Consider the following 11,777-nt stretch of genomic DNA (forward strand, 5'->3'; position numbering starts at 1 on the left):
TTGGAAACTCTCCACTAGAATTTAAAAAAGGTTCTGTGGGTTTGTACAATGGTTAAGAGCACAGCATGAGTTTGTAATGAGTGGCCCATTGTTGGGCTGCTGCTTGTAAGTTGTTACCTTATTCTTAGTGTTAGAACACCCTAACCTTCTTGTTTAATTTGTCTATCTATCTCAACATTCCTACAATATACAGTTTTTACTTATTTTGTTTTAATTTGGAATCATTAACAGATGAAAGTCAAAGAATTACTAATTTTCCAGTGATCTGAGGTTTCTGCAGAACTTCAATAATGGTCTAGTGTAACTCACCAGAGACACTAAATGAAACTAAAGAGAAGACAGGGTTGGGTGATAAGACAGAAAGATTGGAGGGAATGACGGGGGAAAGGGGGTTGGCTTGTTGTTAATCAGTAAGTTAGGGCTGAGGTTGATCTCTGCTCAGTGGAGGGAAGTGGACAAGACTATCAGAGTTGGACCGGAGGAAAGAATCTTCTATCTTAAAATGTGGACACGCTGAATGTCTTTTTCATCAACATTTCTTGTACCGTGACAGAGGAACTCGTTAACAAACGTTTTCGTGGTGGTGTGTTGTACATCAAGATGTTGGCTGTTCATCTTGTTTCCTTCTTTTTCTCCAAACTCCAGGAGGACCCCACAAAGAAGGTAAGCGCTACTCCACAGTGTTACATGATACACACAACTTTAACTTAACTTTTGTTCCAGTAGCAGTAATTCTCAGCATTAAAGAGACAAATTTCAAAAGGCAATCTGATTCAGAAGAGGCATTATGAGATTGGCAATGACACCAGTTGGATTTCACTGGTTGCTACAGCATTTATTTCAGTTCAAGTTCTAAGTTACTAAGTTCAACAAAACTTTTTATTAGACTTATTTTAAAAAGTAAAACCTGTACTTCTCTTTTTAGTAATACTATTTGGTTTGTCAGGATTTCTTTATGTTTTCTGTCCCAAATACCCAAATTGGAAAATGGGCATTTGTGTATTCAGCACCCTCATCATGGAATACGTAGCAAAATGACTTGAAACTCAATGAATGAATCTCGTTAAATGCTTTTAAATCCATTCATTAGATGCAGATTCCTTAAGATGTTAATGTTTTTAATTTACCTGAAGCTGACTCGAACTTACTCTAATTTTGGAAATGTGAGTTCCTAATGCCTGTCTTCGTATGTGTTGTCTGTCTGTACCTATGTGTTTGTATTTATGCTGCTGCCTGTCTCAGCCCCTTGAAAAAAAGATTTTTAATCTCACTGGGACTCTCCTGGTTACGTAAAGGTTATAATAATAATAATACTTGCTCTAATGTAGTACTGCATCATTCTCTGTGGGAAATTTTGGCAGGATTTATCAGAAAAGGATTTTTAAAAAAGACAAACTATCGATATTTGTGTCCACCACTTGACCTTTTTTACAGATGTGCCCACAGCTATCTTTACCCACTCCAAAAGATCCTGCAGTAGGCAGTGCTATAATAAGATGATCAAAGTGCTTTAATCATTAGCTACAATGTCACCATCTGTCTTTTCCAGAGCAATTATTAACATCTTTCCCTGACAGTGTCACTACTTACAGTGCAGACGAGATCAACATACACACACTCCCAGGGACAAAGTATTGACACACCCGTAATGAACACTGCGCACACTCACAAATACAACACAAATACAGAGCGGCACCCAGCCAGGTGCACGGCCAGACAGACCTTGTCCCCTAAACATGTTACCACAGTGAGAAATTCTATTCATTTATTTATATACAGGGCAGCAAAGGCTTTTTGATACATGTTTCAGTCATGCTGCTACCAATTTTGTGGCAAAATTTAATACTGCCACACATTAACTTTCTGGGAAAAAAATAGCATTACATAATCTATAATCAAATAGATTCGATTATATATTATTGTATTACATAATGTGGATATTATACCATGTGACCCTGACCCAACAATGTTCTATAATTTTATTACTTTGTCTTGGGAAGTTAAAACTGCTTTAGATGTAGAAGACAGAAGGAAATTTCCACTGACATCCTCTCCTCTCTGTTCTCAGTATCTCCCTGAGACTTCCAGTCAGTGGAAAATAAATCACTATGGCTCATTTACCTTTGCCTCAGTGTTTGCTCTCTGTTTTATGTGTCTCATGTTTCATTTTTTTGTTTTGTTTAGGTGGACAGATTTCTTCACGCCATGCGCCTCCATGACGACCAGCTAAGAGACATCTCCGCTCGTTTCCTTGCTGAAATGAGGAAGGGCCTTTCATCGGAAAGTAACGCCGCAGCAGCGGTGAAGATGCTGCCGACACATGTCCGTTCTACTCCTGATGGATCAGGTTACTCACATTAGTTAACTTTTTAGGCTTTTGAAACATATATTACCTGCATACTGTATATACATACATACAGTCCCCAACAATAGTATTGGAACAGTAAGGCAAATTCCTTTGGAATTACCTGTTACCTGTTGGACGTCTGTTGCTCAGCACACCAGTAGTTTCTTTCTTTTTCAGGACATTCCAAATTGTTGTGCTTGCTATGTCCAATGTTTGTCCAATGGCTTTGGTCGATTTTCCTTCTTTTCTCAGCTTGACAATGGCTTGCTTTTCTCCCATAGACAGCTCTCTGGCCTTTGTGTTGGTTTATCCTCTTTAACAGGAAATGCAGTCTTTATAGGTTTGAACCAAGGATGAAAACTTAGTCTGGTCATGCAGAGCTATTTAATGTTTGGACAATCAGCCTAAAAGGCAACATCTGGGCAACAAGAAACATCTGTCAGTCACATGTTCCAATAGTTTTGATCACTTGAAAAATGGGTGGGTTCAAACAAAGGGTGGTATGTCCTGAGTTGTTTAACACATCTAGATGTGAATACCAGGAAATAAAAGCTGAAATTCTGAACTCTTGTCTCATGCTCATCTTAAACCCAAATGTCTTCAGTGAAAAACAAAAACAAAGGAATTTGCCTGACCGTTCCAATAATTTTGGAGGGGACTGTACAGCGATACAGATAATGTACTTTTTTCCCTCTCCTTCACTCCTGCAGAGAAAGGACAGTTTCTGGCGTTGGATCTTGGAGGCTCCAGGTTTAAGGTGCTCCAAGTGAAAGTGAGAGAGGGCATGGGCATTAGGAAGGGAGGAGTGGAGATGGAGGAGAAGACCTACCCAATACCTAAAGATCTACTCATTGGGAGAGGAACAGAGGTATGTAGGAGAGGAGGAGACAGAGGACATGGACAATGAAAAGCAGAGGAATAGAAAAGGCATGAAGGAGCTGCATGGATTTGAGGAGTTTGGACAAGGAAGGTAGCAGAAGTAGGGGGTTTGAGGAGGGTGTAACAACAGAGAGGGAGTTAATAATGGTAACAGATTTTCAGCCTTCTCCACCTTCTCCTTGACTGTCTTTCTTGCCGCTCTCCCTCTCTGTCTGTAGCTATTTGACCATGTGTCAGAGTCTCTGAAGAACTTTCTGCATGAGAAGAACATCAGTTTGGAGAAGAAACATCCTCTGGCCTTCACTTTCTCTTTCCCCTGTGAACAGTCCACCTTGGATCAGGTAATGACACTCTATATTAATCCGTCTGGTTTTCATGGCCTGCACCTGCAGTATATGTTACTCTTTGTTATTATTTTTCTTTCTTTCTTCTCAGGGATTATTGTTGAACTGGAGTAAGAACTACCGGGTGCGAGGCCTTCAGGGTAAAAATGTGGTCCAGGCCCTCAGAGACGCTATTGACAGAACTGGGGTAGGACACCCGTATTCGTTGCTTTACACATAGGCTACTATTACTTTAAATGTATGACCCGCAGACTATTTTTCATTTATCAGACAGGCCTTTAAAGGTACATGACTTTTGATGAGGAACTTATTCCAGACATGTAACTGATCCTGTCTAAAGAAACTTAATTTTGACGACGACGCTAGCCAATAAATTAGACAACCAAGTTTTCATGACATTTTGTATGCATCTACATGTTAGCTATTTGCTCAGTGGTTTTGTGTGTGTGTGCGTATGTTCTTAAGGTGGGGTTGTGGGATTGAAAAAAATCTTACCCACTTGTCATCCCTTAGAGCTTACTGCACTTCCTCTGAAACACTTCATTCAGTATACAAAAACTGCACTGTAGTTGATGTTACTTAAACCTTATAGCCTTGGTGTATCACTCTGTAGGGTATGGATGTAGAGGTGTTGGCCATGGTTAACGACACTGTAGCAACCATGATGACCTGCGGGTTTGATGACCAGTACTGTGAAATAGGACTCATCATTGGTGAGTGCATTCATCTATAAAGTAGATATCATCAGATTCATAATACACAGCAAACTAAAGCTGAAAACTCCCTGAGATGCTGCATTGTAGCTAATAAGTGTCTTGACGTGTGTGTGATTGTAGCTAATAAGTGTCTTGACGTGTGTGTGTGTGTGTGTGTGTGTGTGTGTGTGTACATGTACATGTACATAGAAACATTTTGTTGACTGTTTCGTCGTCAGTTTTGTCTTCCACACTTATGTGTACATGTACTGTACACGGAACAAAAAAGGAACACCTGACAATACAGTGCAATCCAACAAAACAAAAGACTTGCAACTCAAAAATGAACCAAGTCTTTCCTAAAGATACACTGTATACAGTGCAGATCAAATATCAAGTACTGTTTGAAAAAAGGTTGCTGTACACCTTATGTTATATTGTTGCTCCCTCTAATGGTTTCCTGTCTTAATGCACGTGTGTGCTTTATTTTGTATTTTTGTGTTTGAACCATTTTGACAAGACTTTTTTGAGTGGAGACATATTCTCAAACTAGGTTAATAGTTGAAGGATAGGATTTGTGATATTAAGTATTAAAATTTGAATAAAGGCTTAATTATAGTTACTTTAGGATTTAGTGTTAGTTTAGGTGTTAGTTTAGGTTTCACATCTTGTGATTACTTAAATGTAGAAAAGTACCAATGTAACCAGTACAAGTTTGTTGTAGCTGTATAAATATAAAGGCAAGGAAATCCTGTATGTGTGTGTGTTTAGGTACAGGCACCAATGCATGCTACATGGAGGGGCTGCGTCACATTGACCTGGTGGAGGGAGATGAAGGCAGGATGTGTGTGAACACTGAGTGGGGAGCATTTGGAGATGACGGGGCTCTGAATGATTACATCACTGACTTTGACAGGGATGTCGACGCATCTTCCAACAACCCTGGAAAACAAATGTGAGGAAAGCAGCTTTGTCTTCGATCTGGGATGATAAGGCACTGCATGTATGACAAAAGATCAACTTTAAACCCCTTTGTTTCTGTGTTTCCACTATTTATTCCTAATTGTAGCTTTGAGAAGATGGTCAGTGGGATGTATCTGGGTGAGATAGTGAGGCTGGTTGTATTAAAGATGGCTAAACTTGGACTGCTGTTTGATGGACATGTGTCTGAGGCCCTGAAGACTAAAGGGAAAATAACTACTGCACATGTTGCAGCCATGGAGGAGTAAGTTACCTTAAATTGTCTAGGTCTGTGTCACACTCTTTTTGTAAAAACAAGTGATACCATACATGTCTATTTCAGGTACAAAAATGGTCTGAAGAACACCAGAAACATTCTCATGGACCTTGATTTGACCCCATCATCTGATGACTGTGTTGCTGTTCAACATGTCAGCACCATAGTGTCCTTCAGGTCCTCAAATCTGGTGGCTGCTGGACTGGCTGCCATCCTGAGTCGAATTAAGCAAAACCGGAATTTAAGGACATTAAGAATCACTGTAGGTGTGGATGGAACTGTGTACAAGACTCACCCACAGTAAGTTATTATGGAAATATTCACCAACAATCAAATTCATATGCCAGTGAGGCACATCAATATCTATCTATCTATCTATCTATCTAGTCCCATTGTTATGACCATTTAAAATACATTTGTAGGTATCTAATTAAAATATATTTATAGATTCTTGTTTGTTAAATCAATGTGCAAAAATGACAAAAGAAATGATGTTGTTGCAGCTGGTACAGATTACCAATAGAGCTTCAATATTAGACTCTCTCCGTTACAGGTATCCAAAACGTCTTCATAAAGTAGTGCGTCGGTTGCTTCCCGAGTGCCATGTCAGATTTGTCCTCTCCGACAGCGGCAGCAGCAAAGGAGCTGCCTTGGTAACAGCAGTGGCCCAACGACTGGCATCACAAAGGCAACAGGTTAGGATGCTGTGTGCGTTTCTGTACTGTATGTAGTATGTGTACACATTGTACTCATTAATGCTACCATATCTGATATACAGTACACCATCTCTTCTCCTTGTATTCCAGGTGGATGAGACGCTGTCTCCGTTCAGACTGAGCCAAGAGCAGCTCCAGCTTGTCAAGGCCAGGATGAGGACGGGGCTGGAAGCTGGGCTGAAGAGTAAAGCCCCCTCTGCCATCAAGATGCTGCCTTCTTTTGTGTACCACACACCTGATGGCACAGGTCAGAAACTAAAATGAAACACATAATGACCAAATTCAAGCTGTTGTTTTTTTTATTATTGCTCAGGAGAGGATGAATAAATAGAGCTGAATTCTGTAAGAACAGGTCACCACTTGTTTTTTGGTGTTTTTCCAGAGCATGGAAAGTACCTTGCATTGGATCTGGGAGGAACAAACTTCAGAGTGTTACTGGTGAACTTTAAAAAAGGTCTGCAACAGAACTCTCGAGTTTACCATAAGATCTACACCATACCACTGGAGATAATGCAGGGCACTGGAGAAGAGGTAGGACAGTGTTAGTACTAAATAATACAGACAGAAAGACCAGCAGTGGTAGGCAGACAGGCCGCATGAAACTGGGACTTGATTTGTGAAATATTGATGACGAGTTAATAAGCATTTTAATTACTTAGGATAGAAGCACATTACATGCAATGCTGTCTAGAAAAGTCAGAAGTTTTCATTAAAAAACTCTTTTTTCTCTAGTTGTTTGATCATATAGCGCAGTGTGTTAGTGACTTCCTGGACTACATGGGGATGAAGAACGCTCATCTTCCTGCAGGCTTCACCTTCTCTTTCCCCTGCGAGCAGACAGCTATCGACACGGTAAGCGTGGACATCATAGTGTGAACGTCTTGGGCTTGAGTTCGGTTATAGGGGTTCAACCTTGTTATGTTCTGTAGGGCACACTGGTGAGCTGGACCAAAGGCTTCAAGGCCACGGACTGTGAAGGACAAGATGTTGTTAGCATGCTGAGGGAGGCCATCAAGAGACGCAATGTGAGTCAAAATACAACAGAACAGAGTTTTATAATGAGTACCTGGGTTTTGTCATATGAGGTGAAGGAATAATTCTGCAGTCTTCCTTATTTTTGTACCTATTTGTGTATGTACAAGTTGGAACAATGAGCCTGTAAGATGCACAAATATCTTTCAGCACAAAATGAATGTAGACTTTGATAACAAATGATCGGACATCCAGACTTTGCCACTAAATTCTTATATGCTGTAGAAACCCTTAGGCTACAGTACATTTTCTTGGATGTTGAGTCATGTACTAAAAATCTGTCCTTAAGAACTCAACTTTTACATAAAAGCATAATTGTATGAAACAGTATCGCCAATAATTAACTTCTGTTTATTTGTGTACACACGTATGTTTATCCCTATAGGAATTTGACTTGGACATCGTAGCAGTAGTAAATGACACAGTTGGGACCATGATGAGCTGTGCTTATGAAGATCCTCAGTGTGAAATTGGACTAATTGCTGGTATGGGTGTTTACATTTTCTTTGTGGCATTTTAGCTAGACGACACTAACTTAGTTTGCTTTTTGAGGCATAGGTCTTTGTATTTGAATTAAGGCTGGTATTATGTTTAGGCTTGTGATCAGGGTCGTAGTTATGGTGGTTAATTTCACAATTTGAGGCTAGAAAAAACACGAATCAGGGTCCTCATAAATACTGTAATAACAATGCATGATTGTGTGTGTCTTCAGTGCGACTGTTCGACACAAATATGTTGCTAGGCGCACTGGATTTTGTCTCCAAACACAAGTTACTGAATTTGACAAGCATTGCATATTTCAAATTACCTTTATGGTAATTGTAATTGTAATGAAATCCACCATGTGATTCTGTTACACAGGAACTGGTACAAATGTTTGTTACATGGAGGAGGTGAAGAACATTGAGAAGACTGAACGAAAGAAAGGAAAAACGGAAAGAGAAGAGGGCATGCTTGAAGGAGAAGACGATAAGGTAGAAGAAGACCAGTGTTTACTTTGTCAGTCAGCTGTGGGGATTTAAAGTTGAATAAATTTTTGGACGATAACTCAACCCCCTTCATTTTCTGCTCCCAGCAGGGTGATAGGACAGCAGTAGAGAAAAAGAAGGGGGATGCTGAGATACAAAAGATGTGTATAAACACAGAGTGGGGAGGGTTGGGTGATGATGGCTCTCTGGATGACATCATCACACCTTATGACATTGAGGTGAACCAAAACTCAATAAACCCTGGAAAACAAAGGTTAGAAACACTCACCGTGTTTGAATTTATGTTTGATCAGCTAAGTGTGATTTATCCTTCTGTGTGTGTCTCAGAATTTCCTCCCCGTAACTCACCTTTGCATATATATGTGGATATTCTTGTAATTTTAAATGCTTCTCTGAAATGTGTGTTAATCATGTAGTTGTGTGCTCAGGTATGTGTCTTATGCTCCATTGTGTATTCTGATCTACTGAGCTTTTCAGTAACCTGTAACTTGATCCGGAGGCCACAGTCTTAGTGGAACAAATGATACTGATATGTGTCTTTGTGAGTGTGCAGGTTTGAAAAGCTGACCAGTGGGATGTATTTAGGAGAAGTTGTCCGTCAGGTGTTGCTAGATCTAACCAGAGGAGGTCTGCTGTTCAGAGGACATGTCACTGAAGCTTTAAAAACACCTGGAATATTCCAAACCAAATATCTGTCCCAAATAGAGAGGTGGGAGAAGCTGTGTGTGTGTGTGTGTGTAAATGTTTAAATGTTTAAATGTCTTTTTCAGATACATTTTTAAGTTTTAAAATGTATCCGCTATTAAATGATGCCTTTTTATTCTGTGAATAATTCCTCCAGTCATGTGTAAGTGTGTATGTAAATGTGTGGCTGTATTTTACTGTAATGCGTGTAACTGTGTTGTCTCCCCCTAGTGACCGCCTGGCCCTACTGCAGGTCAGATCTATTCTCCAACAGCTGGGGCTTGACAGCACCTGTGATGACAGCATCATAGTCAAAGAGGTAGAAGATAGGAAATGATGAGAAATGCTATGTCATTTATCATACTGTTTCAGACTTTTAACCAACTTTTAGACCAGTGTGTTTTTAGAAGTAAAATGCAATTTTAAGAACATAATCTACTTCAGTACAATTTTGTGTTTTGTTATAGTCTTGCTGACGTGCAGAACCAGCATAGATACTTTTAAGAGATTGTCTTTAGACATGAATGAATGATTACTGATCAATCTATTTTAGTACTCTCACAGACTGTCAGACTACATTTAACAAGTTTAGTTTTATATTCAAGACTTAAGTCTATATCAAATATCATACAGTATATATGGGAGCAGTAGTCATTTTCACAGCATATGCTTTAGTCAGTGCAGGAAAGGTCTAATTGATAACATTAATTATCACTCTACTCCATTTAAGCTGTATCGTTAAGCCATGCTAGTAAGCCTGCAGGGCCCTGGAACTGGCACACCTAATGCAATGCAGCCATCATTAATGTTAAACCTTGTGGACAACAGCTAAAATCTGCAACCCTATGGCATATTTCTTGTCTCAAATGGCAGAGAGAGAGGTTAAGAGTTTAAACTTTGACACAATACAATGCCCAGAAAATCATGTTCTGTTGCAACCTCACTTTGGGATCCAAGATGATTTTCTCCTACTGGCTGGGCAGAGATATATATTGTTTGCCTCAGCAAACTGTGGCACCAACAGTCTGCAATGTGTTGCAATAATGATAATGGTTTTGATTGTTATACAGGTATGTGGAGCTGTGTCACGTCGTGCGGGTCAGCTGTGTGGGGCAGGAATGGCAGCTGTGGTTGACAAAATCAGAGAGAACCGAGGACTGGACCATCTGAACATCACTGTAGGGGTGGACGGGGCGCTCTACAAACAACATCCGCAGTGAGTTATTTTTATTTGTTTATTCATGGTGTGCTGCAGAACTACTTAAAAATTATTCACCTCAAATAAATGTTTTGTTGTTGGTGATTAGATTCAAGGGCTAATTTGACTCTTTTACCCTTTATTTTGATTCTTCAAAATTGCTTTATAAAAACTAAACAGTTTTTTCCTCTACTGCTGCTGTTTCTAGTTTCTCTGAAGTCCTCAAAGAGACTGCCAGAGTTTTGGCACCTCAGTGTAACGTGACTTTCCTGCCATCAGAGGAAGGCAGCGGGAAGGGTGCTGCCCTCATCACAGCTGTGGCCAGACAGAAGCAATAGAGATGAACACTGACATGACTGGAAAAAAAGGATTTACCAAAGTTTTTTCTTTCACTTTTCTCATAATTGGGAACGCCCTATTCCCTCTGCCCTGCTGTTTTGTCACTGTTGGTCTGAGAGAGCTGCAGTCGCCTCACATACAAATGGATTCACCTACAGCTTCTTTTCACCTGACAGCAAGGAGCATCACCTGAAGGGCATAGCACACACAGAGGTTTTCACTGCAGGATCCCACACAGGCTTCCCACCCACGAACACAGCCATTTGTGCTGCCAGGGATTAAATTCTGGTACCCAATAATATTATATACTTATATATAACTGGATTCCAGGTGATAAATTTTTTACAAAAACTTAAGGTTAAAGCTTATCAACCCAATTCAATGCTTTGAGAAAAATTTCTTATTTCTCCCTTGAAAAGCCCTTCTTTTGTTGTCTCTGTATAAGAGATGGACTACACACTTTAAGCCTTTTCAATCAGTTCCTGGGTCTGCTGTGGGAACAGTGTCACACCCACAGCTGCACGGTCACATGCCAGTGTTTGCCATGCACTGATTAGACTCTCTGCCTTTGATACCAGGGCAAAAGAAAGAACATTCATCAAAGATCACACCCTGTAAACTACTCAAGGTTAGCACTGTATGTGAGACCAAACAAAAATGATACTGTATATGCAGTCATAACATTCACCATGGCAACTGCAAATTCTAGGACTGATAAAAAGCTTCATTTGTCAAAATGTCATGATGCCATTCATGCATGGTGCGATTCTCTGAGGATAAGAACTGAACAGTCTCTTCTGCCCAAACATTCATACACACTGCCTCCTTACAATGTGTTCCCATAGCTGTTTTGTATTAATAATAATTTTTACCAATAGCCAAATAGATGTAAAGGATGAACATTATACAAAAGTAGTCCAATTATAAAAAACAAAAAATTGCACATTTGTAGATCATTATCATTCTTGCTGTGTTCATTAGTGTGTCTGCTAATCTACTGTGTTTGAAACTTTCTATTAAACTTTTACAATGCAGTAATTTGTATCAGTAATATGGTTTCTCATCTTCGACCAAAGGATTCCTACACAACAAATTCACAAAAAAACATACATTTTGTTAATACCAATGTTTGTAGAAAAGATGATGATTGTGTGTGTGTGTGTGTGTGTGTGTGTGTGTGTGAGTGTGTTAGTCAGCAGTATCTCAGTATTGATGAAGGGCAGGAGGAGGATTGGAATGCCGCTGACCACATTTCCCAACAATAATAACAACCAGTGCTCTGTTCTGTCATTCTGGACTGACTCTGTCCTTGTGACC

At 39.8% G+C, this 11,777-nt stretch overlaps 1 protein-coding gene across 1 annotated transcript; it reads left to right on the forward strand.

The window, feature by feature from the left end:
• Nucleotides 1-432: 432 nt before the first annotated feature.
• Nucleotides 433-11,498, forward strand: hkdc1 (hexokinase domain containing 1). Its single transcript, XM_038700971.1, has 21 exons — nt 433-663; nt 2,185-2,347; nt 3,058-3,215; nt 3,445-3,567; nt 3,662-3,757; nt 4,184-4,283; nt 5,037-5,220; nt 5,335-5,490; nt 5,569-5,802; nt 6,056-6,197; nt 6,309-6,465; nt 6,601-6,749; nt 6,951-7,070; nt 7,148-7,243; nt 7,636-7,735; nt 8,112-8,224; nt 8,326-8,492; nt 8,793-8,948; nt 9,155-9,242; nt 9,994-10,139; nt 10,330-11,498. The coding sequence occupies exons 1-21, from the start codon at nt 601-603 to the stop codon at nt 10,457-10,459; spliced, it is 2,841 nt and encodes a 946-aa protein (XP_038556899.1). The 5' UTR covers nt 433-600; the 3' UTR covers nt 10,460-11,498.
• Nucleotides 11,499-11,777: the final 279 nt, after the last annotated feature.

Source organism: Micropterus salmoides, unplaced genomic scaffold (assembly GCF_014851395.1).
Source record: "Micropterus salmoides isolate LMB-PRFRI ecotype aquatic unplaced genomic scaffold, ASM1485139v1 Ms_hic_scaffold_6, whole genome shotgun sequence".
Lineage (NCBI taxonomy): Eukaryota > Metazoa > Chordata > Actinopteri > Centrarchiformes > Centrarchidae > Micropterus > Micropterus salmoides.